Raw genomic sequence first — 27977 nt, forward strand, 5'->3', positions numbered from 1 at the left:
AAAAAAATGGTGAGAGTTTTCTATATTGTATTGGAGGGCCTACTAATGGATTGTTATTATTATTATTAGTGGCAGTATAAGTAGTAGTAGTAGTAGTGATTGTTATTGGGGCGACTGTGGCCCAGGAAGGTAAAGCGGTCGTCCACCAGTCTCGCAGTTGTTGGTTTAATCCTCGGCTCCTACGGTTGCACATCAAAGTGTCCTTGAGCAAGACACTGAATCCCAACTTAGTTGCTCTCAGTGAGCATTTGCCAGCTGCATAGCAGCTCCACCATCCGTGTATGAGTGTGTGTGATTGTGAGTGTGAATGGGTGAATAAGAAGCAGGGTAAAATGCTTTAAATCCCAATAGGTAGAAAGGTGCTATATAAGTGCAGACCATTTATTTATGTGCAAACAGCATTTTATGATTGTTCCCCATCTGAGGATGTGTGGGGTAACTACTGTATAGTTTTTTGGTTTATTAAATATTTAAAATAGATTTATACTTGACAAATCAGAATATTTCTATGACAAATGTTAATTTCTAAAGCATGGCAACCATACTCATATTCTAACAATGTTAGGTACATGTAAAAAAAAACAAACATGCTATTTGCCATTTACAATAACATGGACTATCGAAATATATAAAATGTGAACATATAAGATGGTAAAATATAAAACAACCTTAAACTACTCTTATTTTGCAGGGCCAGTAGTCTGACTTCCGGTGCGGTAACGGTAGTTTTGCCTTTCTCCTGCCGCAGCGTCTCTCAGAGCGAATTCCAAATAGAGAGTGGAGAGCACAGCGCTGCACATTCCTCTGTAGGCGTGGTGGACTTTCCCGAACTGCCGGTTGTTTCGTTGTGGACTGAAAAAGGGCTTTAACAACGTATCGGCGTGGGCTAATGACATTGTTTGTTAAGTGACAGCCGCAGGTGGTGTGGACGCGGGAGACGGCGATAAATGGACAGCGAAAAGAAATCCGACTCTGTGCCTGCTTGTTTCCAGGGAGTGTGACAGGCGGATTGCAGGCAAGAAGGTAGGCTGCATTGTTTATTAGTTAGAGTCCAAACAGTGATGGAACAAAGTTGTGTTTACCCAGCAGTCTGGGTGGTCATAAAAATACTCAGCCAGGTGAAATTGTTAAAAGAAGGTGAATGATGTAAGTTTTATATAATAGCTACTAATAACGCACACAGCTCCTGTTACACTAACAAAGTGTGACAGCATTTTACCTGTGACCTGTTTAGACAGTGATCATGTTTTTAGCTTCACTGAAAGGTGCGTTGGAATAAATCCTGACAAGTGTTACATCTGAAGTAAAAGTAATGGGCACTGCGTGGCAACTTGAGGTTATTGCCGCTCCTTATCGGCTCATTACGGCTGATTATTCATTAACAGTTTCATTTCAGTGCTTTGGGCCATGGCAGGTTGCTGGCAGTGCTGCTTCCGCACCTGTATGTGCTGTCTGTCCGAGGAAGAGAAGAACTCCATCGCTGTGGACAAAGAGATCAAGAGGATCCTTAAGGACCAAAAGAAGAAGGAGAGAAGGGAAATTAAAATCCTCCTGCTGGGTCAGTGACTGCACACAGATCACCCCCCACAGCCTTTTTATACATCTCTTGCAGCAAATGAAGCTTATGGGAGCACAGGGTATCAGTTAGCCCATCAAAACACATTGACATTGATTGAGGCTGAAATGTGAGAACACAAAATAAAGAAAAACTCTGCATACAGTTGCTTAACATTGCTTAGGGTGTTTGGTTGCCTGCAGTCTAGTGAGAAAACTATGTAAAGCATGTGTCACCATGTGAGTATGTAAAGAATGGGCCAGATTGAGATTGGTTAAAGCCTTAAAACAAAATCTTAAAACCACAGAGACTGGAAATACACAGCCCAGAAACCTGCCTAAGCTACAGTTGGTTGGATGACTTTAGGCCTGATTGAAAGCACCTGGCGCTCTTGCTTTGAAGCTTTCATGGGTCCCAAAAACCCAGCTGAGGCAGGCAGAGGTTATGAATGGATAGTAAAGTTAGATTAAAGAGAAATTATACTGGAATTATTATGAGAAGCTGATTAATCTGAAAAAAATGTCAGTAACTAGTTTGATAACTCGCCAGTAGTTTTAGACTATTTACACGCAACAAATACAAACATGACATTGTTCCAGGTGTAACACTTTTGCTGCTTGCTTCACTGTGTGGTGATAAATTGAATATCTGTACGTTTGAGCTGTGAGTCAGACAAAACAAGAAATCTGTGAACTTCATGGTTTGGGGTTACATTCAAACTTTACTTTTATGAAATAAGGGGAAAAATGGCAGATTAATCCATGAGGATAATACCTGATTTCACTACCAAAGAAGTGTGTGTATATATATATATATATATATATATATATATATATATATATTTTCTTTCTATTATTTTAACCCTGGAGGTACGGAAATATATGTTTTATTAAATTGTATCGACTCATTGCTGACATTTAATACAACCATTATTACACCAAATATTCTGTATTCAAAATTAATTCTAAAAGTAACCATGACGTTCATCGGATTAGTTTTTATAATGCAAGAAAAAACTGTATATCTTTAACAGTGCTGTATTTTAACTGAACATTTAAGTTCACACATAGTGAACACATTCAAGTGAACGAACATTTAAGTTGGTTCACTTCCTGCCTTTAAAACCAGATATAACTCAAGCTATGTCTAGTAGTTAGTTCCGCACCTTTTATGAATTTTGGAAATGTAAAACTGAAGTTTACTGTTTACTGTGTTTACTGAGTAAACACAGTGTTTACTGAGTTGAGTAAACACTTAGTCTAGCAGTTCATTCATTCCACTCATTATTTCAAGTTGATACACATCAAGTCAGAACAACTCATGTTCGGAAGTGGTAAAGTTACATTTTATGTTCAATTAACTTTATATTAGTCAAACTTGCACAACCAAGTTAACAATAAAACCTACACCACTACATAATGTTTTACAGTTCAGCTTTGTAGCTTCTGCTAATGTTCTTTACTGATTATTTTTATTCAATATTGATCAATTGATCTTGTCCAATCAAAAGATGTTAGATCTGATAAAATAAAAGACAGAAAAGTAGCAAAATTTCACTTTACCGAAAAAGCTGAAAACAGTGAGTGTTTACTTTTACCTGACTTTAATAGTTCAGCGGTATTGTGAACTACACATCTTGATATGACAACTGTACAACCCAGTTTTCTGCACTATGTTATTATCTTATTATTTTATAATATTAATATATTATACATTATAAAAAGGAAGACTCTCTTGAAATAAAACTGAAAAAAAGAGTTTCTATGTGTATAGTCCATTATCAGCAAATCAAATAGATAACAGGACGAGATCTGTTTCAGGATCTTGGGCGCTTACCCCTTCTGACAACAATTTCCTGGGGAAAGCCTGCAATGATGTGGAGTGACAGTAAACAATAATATTAAATTATAGCTCAGTGTTATTTCCCCAGAATTACTGAAAACAAATGCTGGCAGATGGGAACAGGATGGTCAATAAAACGCTTCAGCAATTACTTCTAACACATTGGGGGAAGGATTCTTTTTTATACCGAAAACAGAATGAACATACAATTTCTCCTAGCTCCGGAGACTAAAAATATAGAAACTATAAAACCTTCATTAAAGACCACAAAAACCCATACACATTTTAAAACAAAAAATTGTAGATTAGTTCAAATCCCAAAAGCAGCAGGCATGTTGTACATTTCTGTTTGTTCTGTGTGTGTGTTAAGCAGCAGATATGTTTTTTGTCTGTTTAGTTCATGTGTATAAAGGGTGATATTAAAAGAAGTTTGATAGGGGAGGGAGCACTTGCAAAACCTGGTAGTTCTTGATTGTATATTATGATGCGTTCCATTTGTACTTAATTTTGAGTTGCAAGTCTGACATTTCAACTGGAATGTGCGCTGAAGTCAGACTTCTGACTCGGAAAGTTGCGAACAAACCCAACCTCAAAACTCAATATGGCCGCTCGCGTCGTCAGCGGAGCAAAAGCTGTGGTAATATAAAGTGTTACGTGTTAAGTGTTATTTGTGTCTCAATAAAATAGTCATATACATAGTATTGTCCAACTTCTATCTGTGGATATGTTGCTACAGCGTTTTAATGCACAATGTCAGTATATTAAACTGTTATTAAATAATATCGCAAACTTGCATAGCACTGATATTTTTATGGAAAACAATCTGGTCAACTGGGTGTGACATAATTACAAGCTCCAACTTCATTTTACATAAAGTACCGTTTATGAAACATGTCCTGATCGGTTGGGAGAAAAGTCTGAGGTATTGCAGCTTCTAAACAAAGTAGAAATACAGCTTGTGAGAATGCTCTCTTTGCAGCCTCTGTAGAATAAGGTGACGATAGAAGGTTACTCAGGTTATCCACCAGAGGATGTGTAGGCACTTTTTGGCACTCTTAGGTAGAGAGGGGGTGTTCAGGGTCTGGGTCAGATTGTGTGTGATACACACTCTTAAGAACTTTGGAGAGTGATCCTATTCATTTTGCCTACATTCAGGAACAGGTTGTTGGTGCCGCACCAGTCCACAACTATTTTGTCGAATTGAATGAGGCACAGAAAGAAAACATTAAAGTTGCAGTACACAACCAAAACAATGAGCTTAAACTTCCTCCAACACTGTGTAGAGCTGAGGGAAACTGGAGAATTGAGTGATAGTTCTCTGTAGGTGGATACTATGAGCAACACCAGTTAGTTATGTGATCAGCTGTTACAATTGAAGGAATTAAGTGGTTCGATTCATCATTCTGCATATCTTTGGACTGTTGCTAGATGTTGGTACGAACCCTGTAGATACAAAGTTACAAACCGATAAAACCGAAGGACTGGAGGTGCTAATGTTAATCTCTGAGCTGTACAACTAACCGTCAGTTTTTTTATAAATAATATTTTTCCCATTTCTTGACACAGGAACTGGGGAAAGTGGAAAAACCACTTTTATCCGACAGATGAGGATCATCCATGGACGGGGCTTTTCAGAAGAGGACAGGAAGGCCTTTGTCAAATGTATTTTCCAGAACATCTTCACAGCCATGAAGGCCATGACAGTAGCCATGACCACACTTAAAATCCCCTACTCAAACCCAGAAAATGAGGTATGTGGTCCTCTCATATCATAAACACATACCTGCTTATACATGAACACACATGCTCACAAACACAGAGGACAGCACAGGTATGTGGACATCAGAGCAAGTCCATACAGATACACAGTGACATAGGAGCACACACACACACACACACACACACACACACACACACACACACACACACACACACACACACACACACACACACACACACACAGCACCCTGGTAGCTGAATGGTTACGTTTCAAATGGCCACAGCATCCACAGATTGTTTCACATCAAATCATGTTTCCTTTTTGCTCTTCACTGTATTACTATGTCCATGTTTTTTTTTAGTCATTGAACAAGCAGGTATAGTGTAAAAATGTGATCATTTGTGTAAAGGTGAACTTTGCTATGTTTTTTGCAAAACAAAGTGGAAGACTTAAGCAGACACTATAGGTTTAGTTTTCATGGAGTCTGAAGATTAGCCCTCCTGTTATCATGCTGTGAGAGACAAACATCTACCTAGATAAACCCCAGGCATCTGAAACTGATCCCCACTCCTACAACCAACAAAGCTGGAACCACCTAGACCTTATTCTCACCTGAAACTGCACCATGGGCAACATAGCAGTCACTCCTGTGCATTTATTAAATAACTTCTTCAGATTCTTTCTCTCTAATGTAACCTCAGGTCTCTTAATAATCCTGAGCAGTTTTTATCCCTGGTCTCTGCCACACAGCCACTGAGAGCTTTTCCATCGCAACCTCAACTTGTCTGGATAGTCTCTGGTTCTGTATGCCAGACTTGCCTGTTCCTTACCAGCTCTGATCTATGAACAAATCAATCTTACTGTAAAACCTCTGAGAACAAGTGGGACCAGTCCAAGACCTCATCTGCTGTGACTGAATATCAGAGACTACTTACATCTTTTTCTCACAGTGTCATTAAGGCAAAAACTGAATATTTCCAGGACAAGGTTAGCAACTCCACAGAGACTAGGACGTTGTTCACTTTCAAATACAGCACGTCTCATTTTTGTTCACCCCAAAAGGTCACGTTGAATCACTGTTCAGGTCTCTGCACTGGCTTACAGTAGACACAAGCATCAGGTTCAAAACTCAGACTCTTGCCTACACAGCGGTCAACTCAACAGCACCTTCATGTTAAAAACCTTTGGAACTTCATTTGCACTTATACTATTTAATAATATAATATTTTATATATATATATATATATATATACACACACACACACACAGGTGCTGGTCAAATAATTAGAATATCTTCACAAAGTTGATGTATTTCACTAATTTCATTCAAGAAGTGAAACTTGTATAATGTATACATTCATTCCACACAGACTGATATATTTCAAGTGTTTATTTCTTTTAATTTTGATGATTAATAACTGACAACTAATGAGAACCCCAAATTCAGTATCTCAGAAAATTTACAATATTACTTAAGACCAATACAAAGAAAGAATTTAGAAATCTTGGCCAACTGAAAAGTATGAACATAAAAAGTATGAGCATGTACAGCACTCAATTCTTAGCTGGGCTCCTTTTGCCTGAAGTACTGCAGCAATGCGACGTGGCATGGAGTCGATCAGTCTGTGGCACTGCTCAGGTGTTATGAGAGCCCAGGTTGCTCTGATAGTGGCCTTCAGCTCTTTTGCATTGTTGGGTTAGCGTATCGCATCTTCCTCTTCACAAGGTCAGGTGAGTTTGCTGGCCAATCAAGAACAGGGATACCATGGTCTTTAAACCAGGTACTGGTAAATTTGGCACTGTGTGCAGGTGCCAAGTCCTGTTGGAAAATAAAATATGCATCTCCATAAAGTTGGTCAGCAGCAGGAAGAATGAAGTGCTCTAAAACGTCCTGGAATAGCTGTGTTGACCTTGGATCTCAGAAAACACAGTGGAGCAACACCAGCAGATGACATGGCACCAAACCATCACTGACTGTGGAAACTTTACACTGGACCTCAAGCAATGCGGATTCTTGACACAAGAATGCGACAGCTGAAACCCATGTCTTGCATACATCTGTGCGTCGTGGTTCTTGAAGCACTGACTCCAGCTGCAGTCCACTGTTTGTGAATCTCCCCCACATTTTTGAATGGGTTTTGTTTCACAATTCTCTCCAGGGTGCGGTTATCACTATTGCTTGTACACTTTTTTCTACCACATCTTTTCCTTCCCTTTGCCTCTCTATTAATGTGCTTGGAAACAGAGCTCTGTGAACAGCCAGCCTCTTTTGCAATGACCTTTTGTGTCTTGCCCTCCTTGTGCAAGGTGTCAATGGTCGTCCTTTGGACAACTGTCAAATCAGCAGTCTTCCCCATGATTGTGTAGCTAACAGAACTAGACTGAGAGACCATCTAAAGGCCTTTGCAGGTGTTTTGAGTTCATTAGCTGATTAGAGTGCGGAAAAATCCTTTCTTTGTATTGGTCTTAAGTAATATTCTATTTTCTGAGATACTGAATTTGGGGTTTTCATTAGTTGTCAGTTATAATCATCAAAATTAAAAGAAATAAACACTTGAAATATATCAGTCTATGTGGAATGAATCTATATATTATACAAGTTTCACTTCTTGAATGGAATTAGTGAAATACATCAACTTTGTAAAGATCAGCACCTGTATGTGTGTATGTGTGTGTGTTTGTTTATATATATATAACATTTAATATTAATATATAATATATTAAGAAAAACAATTTTTTAACCTGTCCTCTCTTTGTGTCTTACGGAAACATCTCTTCTCATAGTGTCACACTGTATTTAATGTTTTGCGGACCCAGAAAGAGAGACGGAACCAGGCGGTTAGGAGGGCGTGAATGTTTATTTAGGGGAAGGTACAGTGGATTGGGTCGGGGGAAAAGGGGAGCGCTGCCGGAGAGGCTGGTCCGAGGAGCTCGATGCCTTGTGCGGGGGGGAGCGATTGGACGGCGAGTCACAGGTGGAGGATGAATGGTGACCGCGGGAGAAGGAGCCGTGGAGACGGGGAGCCGAGGGGGTTGCTGAACACAGCAGGGAGGCCGGAGGACCTGAGGGCAGGGAGACAAAGATCAGGTTAGCTGTTACAGACAAAAACGGATTTTACCAGGAGCCTGATGTACACGAGTACCAAGGAGGTTACTGCGACGATTTGGCAACTTGTGGCGTGGAGGAGACCGGTATATGAACTGCTGTCATCAGGATGAGTGATTGCTTGCAGGTGTGGCCGCCGCTGCAGTCCAGGTGCTCTGGGAGAACGAAAACAATCAGGGAGAGAGGGAGAGAGAGAGAGAGCAGGAGGGAAGGGGAGGATAGAAGGGCGGATGCTGTGACACATAGAACTTATCTTTAATGTTTTACTCTTTGACTTAGATTTATTGTTTGCACTTTCACTTGTAATTTGCTTTGGTCTATTTGATTGATACTGAATTATCAATTTAATTACTTTTGGTATTCCTTTCAAACTGTAATTGCCGTTCTTTCTCATAGCAAAGGGAAAATTAGGGAAATCACTATTTAATTTCCCTAAACCTACCTGAAATGATTTGATAAGGGGAAAAGGATTACATTTTAATAAGCAGTTTTGGAATTTGCCTGAGATTCAGTAAAATTCTGTTAAACTGTATCCCCTAAATTCTTGAGCAAGAATAATGTTAATACATAGTAAACCTGCAACAGGATGTATTCAAGGGTCTGTATGTCAAGTCTTTTAATGAGCAGCATCTCACTGTCTTTCAGCGTTATGCTAAGTGGCTGCAGGATATAAACACAGTGCATATCACCCAGCTGGAACGGCGCTATGTTGATGCAATCCATCGCCTCTGGGCAGATTCAGGCATCCGGGTCTGTTACAGTCGCCGCTGCGAATACCAGCTCCTGGACTCCACAGAATAGTGAGTAGTTGTGTTGTAGTGAAAGCTCTATATTGTACTGCACCCTGAATGAGAATCATTATCACATGATGACACTGCAGTATTATGAAAGAGTGCATTGCAATCTGTGAAAAAGGAGAAACCTGTAAAATGGCTAAATACTTTTATTATAAAAAGCTAAAATTGTAGACTTCAAGAAATGTACTGCATACCTTTTAGATAAAATCTGTTTAATCACAGATGTAAGTGTAAAGTGTCTTAGTGTTTTCATGGAGTAGATTTGTGGATACATTTACTTTTTGTTGCCTTTAAGTTTTTGGACATGCATGTAACAAAATGACCGAAGGAAGCAAGGTATCAAGAAATTAAATACAGAGGAAGAGAAAAACAGTAGGCCTGATCTAGAAAATGTTGGTCACACTAATGATTGCTGTTGTTGTTGCTCTAGGTACAAAATGTCAATAGAATAGTTAACTGTCTTATTCTACTCAGTTGACACAATTTGTTCACCCGTAGATTAAGATGTTCGGACACCAAAACGGTTTTGAAGATTATAAAAAGATGTAATGAGAAATTGGGGAGCTTTCAGGTAGGTGATCGTGGGGACACCACAGAGCAAGTGAATACAGTGTCTTCAAGAGTTATATGTGTATGTGGAGCCTAAACTACAGCATGTTTCAACATCAGAGAGACTAGGAGAGGTTGTATGTACTTTAACAGATTTGTTGTCATTTAGAAGGAGCCCAACTGACAGGTGAGATCTACTGTACAGTAGGTGATTATGAGGGCTGAAATCAGGAGCATAAGTAGGGATGGCTAAAAGCTGGGAGACATATACAGGGAGTAAGGTGGGAGAAGAACCCAGTTACAAAATATGGCACTCTGGTTGCTGGCAGGGCAGAACTGAGCAAACAGGAATCCAATATCTAAAAACTAGCTCAGGTCAAATATCAGGCAGTCAGGTTTCACAGGACAGAGACAGATTCACCTAATTTAGGCAGAGGTCAAGTATCAAAGGCAGTTTGACAGAGCAGAGACTGAATCAAAAATTCAACAATCATAAACGTATTAAAATCAGGGAGACTGGCAGGGGCACAGTAACAAACCAACTGGTTGGGGTGATTCCTTCTCAGAGGAGGAAGCTGGACTTGAGCGTACATTGGTAGCAGGTTCCAGTTTTGACATAGTGAGATACCAATGAGAAGTGATTTTACAGCAAAACAGGGATTCAAAAGCTCTGAGACATTTTAAAAGCTCCAAAAAATGACAAGCTGGTGGACAGTGTCTTCATGTCATTTGAATGAAGCTTCATGAAGCACATAGTACACAATGAGTTTAACCATAAAGTGCACGTCTAGCTTTATTTAACTGTTCAGATCAATGCTGCAACTATCATTCATTTTCATGAATAAGCTGTAATTCTTCTATCATTTTTAGATAATTTTACTAATGATCAATTAATTATTCATTTGGCAAAATGTAAAAAAATATGAAAAGAGCTCAATTATTAACTATCAGGACTCACTCAAACAACCCAGCTTTTGTTTCAGTGGTGAAGCTGAGTATGTTTATGTCACAACATTTGTGTTTTTATGTTCTCATTATGTAAAAAGATTTATTCCTCTTTTGCTTTGTTTTTGTTTTCAAATAATTTTTTAAATTCTTGATATGGCCACATTTTTTACCCATTACATTTCTTATATTTTGTTTTCGTATTTACATAGTGGTGCTGCTCAGATGAGTTAAGTTTTTACAGTTTAACCACTGGAGGGAGCTTATGGAGGCAGCTGATTCTTTGCTGGTGCAGTAGGGACTCATTTCTCAGACACTTTGAAAATACCAGTTGCTAAAAAAGTCTAAGGGAAACAGTAAATTGTTTTGTGAAACTCATCACATTCATTATCATTTATTATGATAACAAAAACCTAACACCATAGTACTAAATGTCACACCATGTCACCCCATGTTATCTCTTTTTTTAATGAAGAAAAGCTTTAACATGGAGTAGGTGTGATTCTCATGCTGAAAGTATTAAATATGTGTCAAAGAACAAATCCCTTCCTCAGCTAGTCTGTTGCCTCTCTCTTCTGTTGCTGTTTTGCTCTGTGTTTATACAGCATCTCATTTATTATTGTTTGTCCACGATAAGAGACAGGCAGTCAACGTTAGCTAACTACAGCTTGTATCAACATGAGCCGTAAATCCTTCATCTGTACACAGGGCGATATGGACTCTCTCCACTCCCTCGTATTTTTAATCAGTGTTTTTTTTATTGTCTCTAATTCATCGCACACCTTGTGTCCCTTTGGTTTGTTTAACATGGTCGACGCTGGATGTGATGTAAACAGAGGCATTATCTTTAACTGGAGGCTTCCTGTAGAATCAGAGACACATTAAAAAACATTTACTTTCCTTCCTCCTTTCTCTCTTGCAGCTACATGAGTAATCTGGACCGCATCTCTGCCCCTGACTACATCCCCACCGAACAAGATGTGCTGCGCGTTCGATTCCCTACCACGGGCATCCACGACTACTCTTTCACCATCAAGACCATCACACTAAGGTGGCCAATCCTCAGATTACCACTCTCTCACAGGAATAAATCTAATACCAACACTATTCACTACCCTTTGAAAAAAATACCATTGACTCTTGCAAAGGCTTTGTCTGCTCACGCATGTTTGGATGCAATAGGATCAAATTTCTTGCTGATTTTGTACAAAGCTCCTGCCAGGAGGTGCTGTGTCGTTCTGTGTGCTTTATTTTGAGCATGTGTTGGTATTGTTTCTCTATGAGACCAGAGCGGCCTCTGACAGAGCTACTGTAGGCGCACAAAGACCAAAGTCACTTATAAGCCACATTGTTCCCAGATAAACTTACACCTGCTCCTAAAACGCAATATAGGGCTTAGAAATAAAGCAACCGAAACTGAAGAGGAAAATTATTTTCATTTTCTAATAACTAACTAAAAAACTCCTTAATATTGATATGTTTAAATCATTTCCTGTCATAATTATGTTTTCTTGTGTCAAAGCATTAGAAAAATGATGCATTCATTTAAGATAAACCTCTACTTCACTAACAGGCAGCGTGAGTGCCACAAGGTGGGCGGATAGCAGTCTGTAAGCCTCTGGATTTTAGCACAGCCTATAGGTCAAAGGAATGAATGAGTGAAGTTTTTATTATTACATTATATTATTCATACGATAAGAACCGCCCAGCAAGTATGGATTGAAAAAAAATGCTACAAATTCAAGAAAGCCATAACTAGAATGCTGTGCTTACATTTTCAAACAGAGAAAGAAAATATACTGATTGATATATTGATTCATTTTTGTAATATTATTTTCATATTCATTGTCCACAACAAAATTGATACCTACCTGACAAAAACAGGAAATCCAAACATATATTGATCAAATCAACTCTTGTCAAGACAAAGTTAGCAAGTTTTCAAACATAAAAATTAGAACAACCGTATAAATTATTGATTTTCTGTATATTTGAAATTTTCAGGGTGTTTATCAAGACAATCAGCACAGTGGGTGGTGAATATGTAGAAATCAAAGTGTTGTAAATGTTTGCTGTGCATATAAAGGGGCTACACTATCCATCCAATATAGCTATGAACACTGAAACAGCCAGATGAAATGAAATGCATTTTTATCCTATACCTTTATTTCACTTATGAAGCACAGAGCTATGTACTACAGACATTCTATATACAGTCTATATATCTGCTGCCCAGATTGCTTTTTTTTTTACTTCCCCTTCCTCTGCTTGCATCCTGACAGGATTGTGGACGTGGGCGGTCAGAAGTCAGAGCGTCGGAAGTGGATTCACTGTTTTGAAAACGTCACATCCCTCATCTTTCTGGCGTCCCTCAGCGAGTATGACCAGGTTCTTGAGGAGAGAGAGACCATTGTAAGTGTGTGTGTGTATCTTTACAGGCTGTCAGCCAAGTACAAAATTCCCAGTAAAAGTCCTTCAGTCCAGATGTTTAGTAAAAAAAACGCCAAATTGTCAGTTTGTAAAGGCTTTCTGATAGTTTACATATCATAAACTATAATAAACTAAATGATAAACCAAACATTAACAGATTAAGTGAAAAAATAATCAACATATTCCAAAAAATGTTGCTTCTTTTTTGTGACCATTCATCTTTACAGATTTTTACTGTAGACTGTATCTGCAGTATCTGTTCTTTTCTGTCTCGTCCTAACTGCTGTCCACCAGCAGGTGTCACCCTTGCTCAAGGAAACATCCCCCCTCTCAGGACTTTCTCTCCTCTCCAGCTCTCAGTCTCCTGTCTGTTCCTCGCTCACACCCTGTCACTAAGTCCTTTATCTCTCCCAGCCACTTTTCAGTCTGCCAACACATTCATTAACCTCTGCAGTGGCCTGCATGCTCCAGACCAAGCCCATACCCCCCCACGCCTCCTTAAAGGACTGCTGTCTCTCTCTGCTTCACCCTCAGCCATCCAAATCCACCTAGCCATTCCGAAAAATGCATGTTTTCCTTCCTTCACAAAATAATAATCTCACCACAACTCTCAGGTTTAATTCCCTTATCTACAACACCACTTCTCCTCCTGCTGCCACCCGTGTTATATCTGACTTAAATTTTTGTCTTAGAACCGAATGCGTGAAAGTCTGGCTCTGTTCTACACCACTATCCATTCCCCTTGGTTCCTCTACACCTCCATCATCCTATTCCTCAACAAGACTGACATCCTGGCTGACAAAGTCCAAACCTCTGACCTGAACAAATACTTTCCCAGCTTCACAGGTAAGCAGCAAAAATGTGTAAATTATTTTTTAATTTATAATAACACTATGCTGAGGAAATTGTTGAATGAACTAGATGACTGCTGATTCTATGGCTTGATTAAACAAATATAAATTTTGATAAAAAAATTCATTAGGCACATTCTGCTTTTGTGAGTTGAACAGATTGGGAGTTTGGCTTGTTAGTCAGACTGGAGAAGGAATTAAGATGAAAAGATTTCATCTTAGGAACCTGTGACATTATTCACTATTTTTATCCATGTTAGCAACATGTCATGCATGTATAGTCTATAATTACTGACATACCACATCCAAACAGTTATTGGCTGGACTGTCATAAAATGTATACAGGCATGAAACCATGACTTCAGAGATCCCCTGGCTATTGTCACCATGGCATTTGAGTTGATTTTGGTCTGGTACAGTACACACAATAATAGTCCCCTTTCCTTGTACCTTGTCGTTCATATAATTTAGCACAGATTCCCATGCTAACATGCTAAGCTAATATAAAGAAAATTTAAGAACCTTTTATTGGCACTGTAACTGCTAAATGTGAGCCCTGTGAGGTTATGGTGTCAGGGCTGCAAGCATAGCTGTTGATTGCTTTTTGATATTTCATAAACTAATTAATGACGGCATTATGAGCGGCAGTCACAGTGGATTTTGACGTCAGCATTGTTGGGAAAAATTATACAATGAAATAGGTTTCTGAATTAACAAGTGACAAAACAGGACAAGTGACATTTTAACAAGCTTAACAAACTAAGCAGTTATGTGAGATAGACTAACAGTGTTATACAATCGTGTTTGTGTTTATAGTCATTTCATGCATTAAGTGTTCACAGCTAAAAAAGAACGGGATGGAAGAATTAAAGGAAAAAAAAGATGCTTGATTGCAACTATGACTACAGAAAAACAAAACGATTATGGTAACAATAACAAAAAGTTCAAAAACAATCCATAGAAAGATAGAAAGCCTGAGAATCAGGACGTAGTAAGTTAAGTAAGTTAAGATTCGAAGCAGCGTGCTTCTGTGTCTGTGTTGTTAATGGTATGTACTGAGAAATAAAATCTATAACTTAGTATTTTCTTTGACTTCCACTTCAAAAGGATGTTTTCTTTTTTTTGGTGATTTGATGTTTATGATGTTGTTTAAACTGAGAATTGTTATGTCTCCTAGTAAACAGAGCGAAGGGGAAGTGGGACTTTGCATCCTAGGCAGAGAAATAGTGTTCTGATGTCTTCCCAGAATAGACAGGTGTGCCGTGCCGCATACTGTGGCATGAACAGGATTTTGGGGGCATTGAGAATAGATTTCTGACATTTTATGCTATAGAAATTTCCAACCCAACCCCAGGCTTTGGTGAAGCCTGAAGTAGGGGTTTAAATTAGAAATTACAGCATTGGAGGAAAAGTCGGATCCTAGTCACCAGCAGATTTCATCCCCATCAGCAATCACAATTTAGCCAGTTATCTGCAGGCATGTGGACAGAATCGTGTCAGAAACCAGATACAGTTGTGATGTTGTTCTCCTCAGGCCAATTTGATTTGAACTTGCGTCGATCTCATCTCAACCTACAGCACCCAGAGGAAATAACGTATCAACAAACAAATAATTTGCAAAGTGATTTCAGCCTCAGTGCATCTGCTGCCTCTAAACTGGAGAGATTCTCCCTCCACAACAGCCCAAGTGTCAGTAGTGCCAGGAATCATCACAGATTTTTGGGGGGGGGTTATTTGTTACTTGTTTGCTGCTTTCTCTCTTTCTTTACACACGCATGCATGCATGCTCACACACACACACACAAACACACACACACACTTGCAAATGAATCTCTACCAGGTACTTGCTGTGCTTACTGATGTGGCTGCGTTCCTGTAGCGTCACGCTTACAGTCCCCTCCCTCTGTTACCCATAGCAACCACAGTCAGATATTGTGCTTCACATAAGCCATGAACCCCTGCAAACCCCCAGGTGTACATATGTTGAGTGAGTGTGTGTGTATGTGTGAAAGAGAGAGTATTATGAACTAGAGTTATTATTTTGTGTGTGTTTCTGTGCAATGTGATCAACATGTTTTACCATCAACATCAGCAGGGCAAAAATAACGACTCATAATGGGTCAAGCTCCTTGATGTAAATTATATCCTAACGACAACCTCAATCAGCTCCTGACACTGGCTGCTTTTTGCCTTTTTATGTTTCTTGCTCAGTGTTGAAACTGTTTTCTTACTTCCGTTGTAACTACAGTTGATGGTTACTGTTGTTAGGTAGCCTTGTAGTCTCTCACCACATTGACAGAGTGAGAAAGTTTGTGAATTTCACTAAACACTAAACTCTGGGAGACTAACAAAAAATCACTACTTTCATCCTTTCTTTTCAGTTTAATTTAGAGGTTATTTTGATTTCCCAGTCCACAAAGTGATATCTTTTCATGCCTGGTTTTCACCATACATGAAGAAAAACATCAAATTACACAGAGACATTGAACTGGGGAAGCAGGGTGTTTGAGTGGTTAGCACTGTCACCTGACAGCTTGAAGGTCCAGGTCTTTAGTCCACCTGATGGCTGCAGCCTTTTTGTGATTCCATATTTCCATATTTTCCATATTTTTCTGAGTTTCCATATTCTCCCCCGCGCTTGTGTTGGTTTCTTCCAGGTAATCTGGTTTCCTCCCACAGTCCAAAGACATGCGTGTCAGGTTAATTGGTGCCTCTAAATTGACTCTAAATTGTGAATGGTTGTCTATCTGTGTATGTCTCTCTGCTCTGGAGACCTGTCCAGGGTATACCCTGCCTCTCGCTCAGTAACAGCTGGGATAGGCTGCAAACAGAACAGGATGTTGTAAAAAAAAACAATTGGTTGCAGTCCTGATGAATTTAACTTGTTGCCTTAGTGTGTGTTTAGGTTCTTATTAAACTGATTCTTGTTATTTGCAGCTTTGGCTCTATCAACATCACAACATCCTGACTTGACAGCAGTAGTTGTCAAATAATAAATGTTAATTTGACATAAGCAAGAAAAGTCATTAAAATGACAATGTGCCCCAACCCCCTGTTCTTTCTAGTGACATGTATTGCTGTGATTTTTCAGATGGTCTTTATTTGATCTGCCTCTAATCATCTTTTCATCCAATTTTCACTCGTGAGTTTTACAGTAACTGCTGTTTATCAAACAAAACCACATCACAGAAAGGACATGCAAGCAGAACAATATGACAAGATTGTTTAGCAGTTTAGCATTTTTCCAATATGTGCTTTGAGAGGAAAACAAGATTTATACTTGATTGGTTTTGGTTGATAATACTGTTTTCCATAATAGCAAAATTCTGTCTAGGATGTATTTGTTGTTTTATGTGACAATAATACAAAATTATTAGAGTGAGAGATGCACAAATATTCTGAAGTTTGGTTGTAATCTATTCAAATGTTGCTTTTATTCGTTGTTGATTGAATTAATGTGTCACTCCCTCCAGGAAAGACACAACACCGAAGCTCTTTGCAACTGATGGATTTATTCCCTCTTAATTAGCGCTTGTTGCTCTTGCTTTAGGTTTATCCACCGTCGAACTATTAAACATATAAAACATCACATAGACAAATCACGTTGTACACGTAGTGGATAACATAAACATTAAATGCGTAAATGAAATGTAAAACGGGATGCAAACTTATTACACATACCTCGCTGGCTGCACATCCAGGAGAGAATGAATTAAAATAAATATAACAAAACAAAAACAACTTATGAAACTCAACACATCACGTAAGACACCATAACTTCAGCTCTTTAAATTACCGCTCCACATGTTCTTCTTTTACCGAGCACTTGTCTTAAAAAAGTGTCCGTGTGCAACAAGGAGAAAACCTATAGTTCCTACCTAAACAATTAAATAAATCACACAAACATCCAAACAATATGCAAACGACACAGAAAATTACATAAATAATATTTATGGCATTTAAACTCCCACCAAATCACATTATTGTGATTTCACTTAACAATTGAACTTTATCACTCTTACCTAAGCTAAGACACTGAGTGAATACTATATCCTTGAAAGCAAACATAACATCTACTCTGCTTCAAGCAGTAGAATAGTCTTGTGCACAGGTCTATCTAGATACACTGGCTTAGAAGTACGCTTTCCTTCACTATTCAAGCTGGAGTCACTGATCAATAGTTTTACTTTCCTAACTTTTCCATCACTACTAGGATACACCTCTGTCACCCTTGCCAGCTTCCACTGAGTTCGTGGAGAACTATCTTCCTTAAGGATGAGAATGTCATTAACCTTTGTGTTTCTTCTGTCCTTTTGCCATCTTTGTCTTTGCTGAAGATTAAGGAGATATTCCTTCTTCCACCTGCTCCAAAATTCATTTGCCAAGAACTGCACCCGGCGCCACCTCTTACGTAGGTAAAGATCCTGACTTACAAACTGACCAGGAGGGGGCAATATTACTCCAGACTTCATCAAAAGAATATGATTTGGCGTGAGAGGTTCGAGACTTGTGGGGTCATTCAAATGCTCTGTTGTTAGAGGTCTGCTATTTATAATAGCCATTACTTCATACAGAAAGGTTCTGAGTGAGGCACTGTCAAGTCTTTTAGCAGACTGATCCAGAATCGCTGTGAGAACACTTCTAATTGTCCTTATCTGTCTCTCCCATACACCTCCCATATGACTGGATGATGGGATGTTTGTGATAAACTCACATCCATATGTTTTAAGTTGTTCTTGATTCAGGTCCTTCATTGCATTCATGAACTCTCTCTTTGCGCCTACAAAGTTAGTGCCTTGATCACTTCTTAGCTGTCTTACATTTCCACGTATTGCAATAAATGCACGCAATGCGTTGATAAAGGCATCTGTTGTAAGATCGTCCAACATTTCAATATGTATGGCTCTAGAGCACATGCACGTAAAAAGAAGACCATATCTTTTCAGTTCTTTCCTCCCTTCCTTCACATAGAATGGTCCGAAGCAATCTATGCCACAGTACGTGAATGGAGGTGTCATTTCCACTCTTTCTTCAGGTAAGTCTGCCATCTTTGGCTCCTGTGCAGTTCTTCTGTACTTTCTGCACCTTGTGCATTTATAAATGTGTGAAGCAACTGCACTGCTACATCCTATGATCCATATCCCATTGGATCGCAGTTCATTTACAGTCATGCCTCTTCCCTGATGATGTACTTTCTCATGGTAATGCTTAATAAGTAAAGAAGACACATGACTTGCCTTTGGCAAAATGACAGGATGTTTGACATATGGATGAAGGCTAGCTCTTGTCAAACGTCCACCTACTCGAAGCACACCATGCTCGTCCACAAAAGGATTTAATTTGTGAAGCTTATTGACTTTGTCCTTTGATCTTATTTCCTTGCTTTTTTCTAAACCTTTGATTTCACTGTTGAATGTTTCTCTTTGGACTAGTTTTATGATGTAAAGTTCTGCTTCTTGCCTTTCCTCAACACCTGTGGTTTCTTTTGGTTTTGGTCTAAGTCCTTTAATTTGTTGAGCAAAGCACTTAAGACGAGCAATAGCCTTGACGGCTCTATTCCAGTCAGAAAACTTTGTCATGCGGTCTAACAGTGTCCTATCTACCTTTACACTGGTGTTGAGCACCTGCACCTTCCGAAGTTCTGGATCATCTTTACTGACCTCTTCCACCACTGTACCTATGGGTAGCTCCTTTTCCCATAGAAAGTCTGGGCCAGTGAACCAGTTTGAAGCAACTAGTTGTTCTGCAGTTAGACCTCTGGAAGCATGGTCTGCAGGATTATCTTCAGACTGCACAAAATGCCATTGCTTAGGGTCTGTACTGGACTTGATTCTTTGGACTCTGTTTGCCACAAACACATGAAAGCGTCTTGCATCATTATTTATATATCCAAGAACTACTCTTGAATCAGTCCAAAAATGTTCTTGAAGACCATTTATTTCAAGCTCATCTCTAAGAACAACACTTGTCCTTGCTGCTACCACTGCCGCAGAAAGCTCAAGCCGTGGTATTGTGGTTATCTTAGTAGGAGCAACACGTGCCTTCCCCATAACAAGTGAGCAATGGACATCTCCGTTAGCATTAATTGCTCTAAGATATGTACACTCCCCATAACCTGTGGCACTTGCGTCTGAGAAATGGTGAAGCTCATATTGCCTGACATCAGTAAAGTTTACTGGTAAATAGCATCTTCTGATCCTTACTTTAGACAAATTTTGAAGGTATTGTAGCCATGACATCCATTGTGTTCTGAGTTCTTCTGGAAGAGACTCATCCCAACCAACTTTATCTTGACACAGTTGCTGCAAGATTTGCTTTCCCCGTAGGACAAAGGGTGCTAGGAATCCCAAAGGGTCATAGATGGAAGCTACTGTCGACAACACACCTCTTCTAGTTAGTGGCTGTTCTTTGACAGTAATTCTAAATTGGAAGTCATCAGAGAATACGCACCACTGAATACCAAGGGCTCTCTCAAAGAGTGGTTCTCCCAAAGCCATATCCAGGGTTTTGATACTATCAGCACACTCTTCCTTTGGTAATGCTTGTATTACATCCTTGCTGTTGGAAACAAACTTATGTAGTCTCAGCTTGCCTGTACTGCAAAGTTCTCTAGCTTCCTTAATGAGTTGGATTGCCTCAGCATCAGAAGTAACATTCACCAGTCCATCGTCAACATAAAAACTCCTCTGAATGAATTTAACAGTACTTTGACTGAATTGATCTTGACACTGAGCGGCTAAATGTTTCAGACCAAAATTGGCACACCCAGGTGAGGACGCTGCCCCAAACAGATGAACCTTCATCCGAAATACTGATGGTGTTGATTCTAGATCATTGCTCTCCCACCATAAGAACCTTAAATAGTCTTGGTCTTCACGTTTAACATGGAACTGATGGAACATGCGTTCCACATCGCACATGACGGCAATTGGGCCTTTACGAAACCTACAAAGAACTCCTAGCAAGGTGTTTGAGAGTTCTGGGCCTGTAAGAAGATGATCATTCAGTGATGTGTCTTGAAATCTTGCTGAACAATCAAAGACTACACGTATCTTCCCAGGCTTTTGAGGGTGGTATACACCATGATGAGGAATATACCAGACTGGTTTGTTGTTCAGTTCTTCTTCTGGGACCTTTTCTGCCTCACCACGAACTATGAGGTCTTTCATGAAGTTCTTGTAGTCAGTGTAGTATTTCTGGTCTCTCTTGAATCTGCATTTCAAACTTGACAAACGCTGTACAGCACATGCTTTATTGTTGGGAAGGTTTGGCCTATCTTGTTTGAAAGGTAAGGGCATCTCGTAATGACCATCGTGTTTATGCTTTATTCCATTCTTCATCTTTGTGAGGAAGTTAAAATCTTCCTGAGAGAGAGTTGCTTCTCCAACATCTCTTTCACTGAAATCGGATTCTAGCATCTTGATTACATTATCTGGAATGGTCATTTCTTTGATTTGAGTCTTACACACATAGTGAACCTCACTTCTGAGTTTAACTATTGTTGTAGGTTCTGGTATCACCTGCTTTACAATGATACGATGACTTACTCCGATAGCATCACCATAGTTCTCACATGGGACACCATAGCTCACTATGCTCCAACCTAAATCTGTTTTTTGTGCAAAGGGTTGGTTTTCTTCTCCACTTACAACTTCTCTAGGTAATAAGGCTTGTGGGCAATTATAACCAATCAAAAGACCAATCTCACACTCCTTCTGTGGAGCTATGTGTTTTGCAAGATGTTCTAAATGACTCCATGCCTTAGCAGTCTCTGGAGTTGGAATATGTGTCCGATTGGCAGGAATGAACTCACGAGTATAAGCTGTTGGTACTGTGATCTTCTTAGATGAATGTAGTCCTCTTATCTGTAGACCATTAAGTCTTTTACAGGCAACAATTGTCCCTTTAGATGACATTGTCGATAGTTTTAGCCTTACTTGTTCTGTGTCCATGTTTAAAGCATCAGCTACTTCTTCAAGAATGAATGAAGAGTCACTCTGTGAATCTAACAGAGCGTAAACAAGTACTTCATTGTTTGGATCTCTTGGTGATGACACATACACAGGAACTATAGCTGAAGTCTGTACACTGTTACCTTCTTGTACAACTCTGTTGGATGTGATTTCTTTGGTGAGACTTTGTTGTACTGATTCTGTCATTCTTTCCTTACTGCAATCTCTCCATTTAGATTGTTCTCTTTTAGCTCCTTGTTCTTGGTTTGAGCGATCTTCATGTAAACATGTGGGATGACGTTTTGAGCAGACTTCACAAACCATCCTCTTGTTACATTTCTTAGACTGATGGCCTGTGCTCAAACAGCCGAAGCATAGTTCTTCGTCCTTAATAAACTTAATTCTGTCTGCAACTGTCCTTTCCAATAATTTATGACACTTATGCAAACCATGTCCCCTTTTCTTACAAAACAGACATGTAGCTACGTTTCTTTCACTGATATTTGTTGTGAATATCTTGGTACCAATGGGTTGGTTCTTAAAAGGTACGGTGTTCTTGTTCTTTGTCTTCACCCTTTCTGATTCCAATGCTTGATAAGATGTAATAGGATTGCAAGCAATACTAGCTTCCAATGAAAGGAATGTTACAAAATAACTGAACCTTGGGAATCTCCCATGTTCCAGTTGATACTCTGTGGCCTTTCTGTTCCATCTGGTGCTTAGCCAGTCAGGTAGCTTGGCTGCCAGTTTCTGATTCTCATTTCCATCATCAAGGATTTGTAGACTCTCATTCTGATTCATAGCGCATTCACAACTGCACAAGAAGTCCACAAATTTCCTTAACTCAGAACTTTCCTTTGAGGCTATTTTTGGCCAGAAATATAGCTTGTCTCTGAAAGCCTTTGCAATGACAAATGGATGTCCATATCGTTCACTGAGCATTTTCCAAGCTGCATCATATGACTCTTCTGAACCAATTAGAAAATAACCTTCTAAGGCCTCTCGAGCTGGTCCTCCAATATACCTCTGAAGGAAGAAGATTTTCTCTGAGGTTGGAATGTTTTTCTGCTCAATCAGAGTCTGAAAGGATGCCTTCCAATGAGCAAACTTAAGTGGATCTCCATAAAAGACTGCAGGTTCTGGAATGGGAAGCCTATTTGCTGATATGGCCTCAGCCAAAACCTTTACAAGCTCTCCTGTTTCAATTTTGCTTGCACTGGTAGGAGCCTTTGGTGGTTTTGGTTGCTGATTTACATTGTTCACTTGCATGTCTTTCTGCGTAACTGTAAGATGTTCAGAGCTGTGTGCTACAAAACCCTTAATCTGATTGATTTCACCTTCATCGTAAACTTGAAGTTTTGCCTTGGCTGCATTTAGCCTTTTCAACTCTTCTAAGCGCTCAAGCACCCTCTTTAAGGTTTCTACAGACCTTCTTCTTGCAGCATTCTCTTCTTGTTGTTTCTTTAAGAGAGAGGCCCTTTCTTTCTCTCTTTCTATTCTGCGTTCCGTTTCTTCCTTTTCTTCTTGCAGGCGATGAGTTAATGCAGCAGCTTCTTGTTCTGCAATTATCCTTTTTTCTTCAGCCTCAAGGTTGTATAGTCTCTGTTGATAAGACTCTTGTTCAGTCATAATCTTTAAAACGGCTTGTGTGGCAGCATATTCAGCAGCAGCTTCTTGTCTTTTAATTGAGGAAGTATTAGAGTACATAGAATTAACCTTAGAACAGCTGGAAGCAGAAGGTGAAACACTGGATACAGAGGATGCAAATACTGATTTTGCGTCAGGCCAAATGATCTGTTCCTCTGCTCCTTGAATTTGAGACTGAGCGTTTTGCACTACAATCTCAGTAATTGATGTACAGTTGTCCATCTTGCGACGCATGTCATGAGCTGGGCGATCAATTTTTCTGTATTCATCATAAATACTGTTCAGCTCAGATAACTCTCTTTGAATGCTGACAATGTGCTCCTGTAGAATATCTCTGGGATCTTGTTTTATTACAGATTTTTTAGCAACCTTGGTTAAAGCATTCCATCGTTCATAAATGCTGTCAAAGTGTAGCAGGAGAACCTTAAGCTTTTCTTTCTGAAATTCCTTTCCCTTTTCTGTTAATGTTCGGGCTCTTTCACTTCTACGAGGCTCTTCAGACGGTGATGTTGGTTGTGGAAAGCTTGACACATCCACCTCTTGTTCTATGCCAGCTAACACACTCTGAGCTTCTTTACTTGTATGAGACATTTTGTTACAAAACTATTTCAGAGTGATAAAGGCCCTTAACTACATTGGTTTGCAACTTCTTAAGCATATATGTTAATTAAACACATTACTGTTTCCAAATCGTTCTACTATAGTAGGTAAACATCAAATTTGAATAACAAAGTAACAATAATATAAACAAGATGCTTATAGGAACACTAGAGTGAACATTAGAAACATTGAACCGTAAATAACCCTTAAAATTCAATTCAATATACTTAATGTGGCAAGGAATACTTCTTTCAAATAATCAATCACTTTCTTCGCATTCAATACCTTCACAATATTTCAATTATTATTAATCCTCTAATATCAGTTATCAGTCCTTGTCACGTTCAAGACACACCTTTGGTGTCTATCTTATGAACATCTTCAGAAAACTGATGAACTTGGGTGTCTTTAACGTTTTTCTAATGTCTTATCTGAGTTCCGTGTCGGCGAGCAGTCGGGACTCTTGCAAGATCGAGAAGATTCGGCAGGTTCGAGTTCGACTGTCACTCCCTCCAGGAAAGACACAACACCGAAGCTCTTTGCAACTGATGGATTTATTCCCTCTTAATTAGCGCTTGTTGCTCTTGCTTTAGGTTTATCCACCGTCGAACTATTAAACATATAAAACATCACATAGACAAATCACGTTGTACACGTAGTGGATAACATAAACATTAAATGCGTAAATGAAATGTAAAACGGGATGCAAACTTATTACACATACCTCGCTGGCTGCACATCCAGGAGAGAATGAATTAAAATAAATATAACAAAACAAAAACAACTTATGAAACTCAACACATCACGTAAGACACCATAACTTCAGCTCTTTAAATTACCGCTCCACATGTTCTTCTTTTACCGAGCACTTGTCTTAAAAAAGTGTCCGTGTGCAACAAGGAGAAAACCTATAGTTCCTACCTAAACAATTAAATAAATCACACAAACATCCAAACAATATGCAAACGACACAGAAAATTACATAAATAATATTTATGGCATTTAAAAATGAACATGTTGTACTTTGTTTAACATCGTCTAAGTATACCAAGTTAAATTTCAAGTTTCCAATTGTCTTGTCTACTGTGCTTGCATCCATTTTATTTAGTCTGAACAATTCGCAACTCTCTTCTGTTTGTCATCCGCTCACATATCTCATTTCTTTTCATCTCTGTAACAGGTAAGAGGCAAGACCCCGATGACGCCAAGAGCTTCATTCGCAAGTTGTACGAGCAGGAGGCAGTCAACCATGACAACAGGGAGATGCGGAAAACTCTTTATCCGCACTTCACCTGCGCCACTGACACCAACAACATCCGCAGGGTCTTCAACGACATCAAGGACACTGTGCTGGTCAAGTCTCTCAGGGACTACGGAGTCATCTGAACTTTTACTCACTAGCAAAAAGCAACAGGAAACTAGTCTTTGAGATCTTGCATGAGTGAAAGCTTGAAATGAGGCTAAAATTTAAGGATCATTTTTTTCTAAAGCCTAAACAGTCATATCTCCCTCCTGAACCTCCCCTTCTCCCCCATGATGTCTTAATAAAGAAACAGGAAGAGAAAGAAGGTGCAGGTCTGTACTCTTCTGTGTTCTTCACCACCATCACTATCCTGCCTGTCCTCTTCCTGTGGAAAACATAAAAATATTTAGTGAGGACTCTAAGGGACACACAACAAGACTGTCTGCATTCTGATCGGGGGCTGAGGAATTGGTAATCGCTCTCATTTCTCATTGCCAGCAGCATTTTTCCACATTTTGATGTTGTTTGTTTTGTTCTTTTTAAGATGAAGAAGTGTTTGGGTCATGCAGTGACTGAATTGATCCATAATTGAAGCAGGAGTTGCAACGCTATGAAGTGCTGTGTTGCCATTAACAGGGTAATGACTTTCACAAGTGGAGATGGGCCACGCATGGGTACACCGCTGCTGTCTCACACATTTTTAATGCATTTTTGGATCCACAATGTACATTCAGCGGCAGAACATGCTGCAATACACTCAACACATGCTGTAAAGAAACACAAAGTTTCATCATTAGACACAGAGGCAACTTCTCTGTGAATAATGTCACTATAGAGTCTTTGATCGCTTCTGTCAGCGATAATCCCTATTGATGACTATTATCTGACACTGAAAACATATCTATTATGTTATTTGTGTTCAGCACATCTGTTCTGGACAGTTTCCATCAATTATAATTTACTTAAAGCCAGTTACACTTTCTATGCTTCATGAGGATACAATACAGGTTATGTGTTAAAAAAGGGAGCAATGCAACAGGAGAGTGAATATTCATTAGAGCTGTAAATGGTTTCATAGTCTGCAAGCAGTGGGTTGAGCATGAAACAATGACAGAATCAAGATGGATGTGATGTGGATGAAAGTTCAGATGGTTTAAAAATGTAGTGACCAAATGTTTCAACAAATGTCTGGAAGGCAGTTTCTTCCTTTTTTGAAATTAATTTTTCTTGTCTAATTAATGAATATGCATGTCTTTGCCAAAAGCCAATTACACTGTACTGTAAAACAGCTGAGCACTGTCTAAAGAGGCAGGTATGATGTTTGGTGATTAGGAGAACCACCTGTTGTTGGCATACATCCGTTTTTCTGAAGTACTCTTATGCAAGACACTGAAAGCCGACCAACTCAACTGGTGCTTTGCTTATTTCTTTTAAGAAAAACTACTACATGGACAGTAACAGGTATGACCAGTCCTGACCAGATCCGTTATCAGTCTCCACGTTGTTCACCTTTTTTACTGGTAGGAGGGGAATCATAAAAAAGGTCTTGATGGCGGTCATTAGAAATATATGCATTTGTCTTTTTTTTCTTGTGTTTAGCCACTTAAATGTTTATTTCACTCTTTAGTCTACTATTATTATTAACATAGTTTCAAGGTGTAAAGTGTCTGTGGTGAGCACAAAATCTCTTAAACCCACTATACTCAGATAGATACAGTCAGCCACTAGCTGGTGATCATAGTTGAGCAATTAGCAGCTAAAAATAAACATTTTTCCCGCAAGATGTTTGAGATTAAAACTGTGTGAATATTGGACCTCATCAACAGACTTTTTGGAGTTATGCAGCATATCTCTACTAAACGTTACATACTGCAGCTTTATATACTTATATACTTCAATGTCTATTTTTAAGGTAAGAAACCATTTGATGTCAACAATACAGTCACATGCCATAGTCTCTAAAATGTTTCTGTGTGTAACATTTAGTTTTCATACAGCAGCTTTGTGATGCTAATTTCAGTTAGCTTACTTTAAAAGTCTTCATTGGACTATTTAGCTGTGGTTTGAATGAGAAGATTCTCCACTAGACAAGTTTCAAAAGGTCACGACTGAAGAAATGCAGACTGAGACAATCGCTCCACTCACACTTTGAGTTCAATCAAAGATGGTGGCAAAAAAATCTAACAGGCAATCTGCCAGTAAAGGGTGCAGCATATTAATATGAGGTGGCAGTGGGTCCTCTTTATATGAGTGGATGGTGAGGGGAATAGTATATTGATCAGAGGTGAAAATTCTACCCCCATATATGTCACTTTGAGGCAAATTACTCTAAAATTCAGTAAATGAACTGATCTTTATGTGAAGCAACACTCAGCTCATAATTTGTCTTAATGTGGCTTCAGCTGCTGTTTTATTGATTGTGTATAAATTATTTTGATATCTACACTTCTACATTCGCATGTGGTAGCTATCTCTCTGTTGCCTTCAAACATAAATATGTAATTTGATTTTATGTTTACTACTGACTACTATGCTTTTAATTGTAACTGCTGTATTTTCTAAAATTATTACCATCGGCACATAAACTGTGATTAGAGACTGTTTGCTAATGAACGATTTTTCTACATCGGGAGACCTCCTCTTTCAAGGTGACAGTGAACTATTTTTTTGTAGACTCAGGTTGAGGAAATGGGCAATTTCTTTTTCTAGCTAATATTAAAAACCAACTTTTGAACACATA

The 27977-nt window shown here is 39.0% G+C and overlaps 2 protein-coding genes across 5 annotated transcripts; one reads left to right on the forward strand and one right to left on the reverse strand.

Moving 5' to 3' along the window:
* The first annotated feature begins 769 nt into the window (after positions 1-769).
* On the forward strand, positions 770-27977 carry LOC137131638 (guanine nucleotide-binding protein subunit alpha-14-like). 3 transcript variants are annotated; one of them, XM_067513173.1, is made up of 8 exons: positions 770-1023; positions 1386-1558; positions 4964-5148; positions 8869-9023; positions 11437-11565; positions 12797-12926; positions 13637-13790; positions 25175-27977. In XM_067513173.1, exons 2-8 carry the CDS (start codon positions 1408-1410, stop codon positions 25378-25380), a joined length of 1110 nt encoding a protein of 369 aa, XP_067369274.1. In that variant the 5' UTR covers positions 770-1023; positions 1386-1407; the 3' UTR covers positions 25381-27977. The 3 variants fall into 3 exon arrangements, with proteins under 3 accessions (XP_067369274.1, XP_067369273.1, XP_067369275.1); XM_067513172.1 differs by having other exon boundaries at positions 1397-1558; XM_067513174.1 differs by having other exon boundaries at positions 770-1015; positions 1397-1558.
* Positions 17288-25002, reverse strand: LOC137131637 (uncharacterized). 2 transcript variants are annotated; one of them, XM_067513170.1, is made up of 3 exons: positions 24719-25002; positions 17477-24604; positions 17288-17362 (listed from the first exon to the last, which is right to left on the reverse strand). In XM_067513170.1, the coding sequence occupies exon 2, from the start codon at positions 23983-23985 to the stop codon at positions 17869-17871; it is 6117 nt and encodes a 2038-aa protein (XP_067369271.1). In that variant the 5' UTR covers positions 23986-24604; positions 24719-25002; the 3' UTR covers positions 17288-17362; positions 17477-17868. The 2 variants fall into 2 exon arrangements, with proteins under 2 accessions (XP_067369271.1, XP_067369272.1); XM_067513171.1 differs by having other exon boundaries at positions 17477-25002.

The sequence above is a fragment of the Channa argus genome, chromosome 8 (assembly GCF_033026475.1).
Source record: "Channa argus isolate prfri chromosome 8, Channa argus male v1.0, whole genome shotgun sequence".
NCBI classification, from domain to species: Eukaryota; Metazoa; Chordata; class Actinopteri; order Anabantiformes; family Channidae; genus Channa; species Channa argus.

Excerpts from the sequence above, each read along its gene's own strand:
- LOC137131638 (XM_067513173.1), top strand. The coding sequence starts at position 1,408 with ATGGCAGGTTGCTGGCAGTGCTGCTTCCGCACCTGTATGTGCTGTCTG. Across the intron at positions 1,559-4,963 it reads AATTAAAATCCTCCTGCTGG|GAACTGGGGAAAGTGGAAAA; the intron begins GTCAGTGACTGC and ends TTCTTGACACAG. Across the intron at positions 11,566-12,796 it reads ATCAAGACCATCACACTAAG|GATTGTGGACGTGGGCGGTC; the intron begins GTGGCCAATCCT and ends GCATCCTGACAG.
- LOC137131637 (XM_067513170.1), bottom strand. The coding sequence starts at position 23,985 with ATGTCTCATACAAGTAAAGAAGCTCAGAGTGTGTTAGCTGGCATAGAA.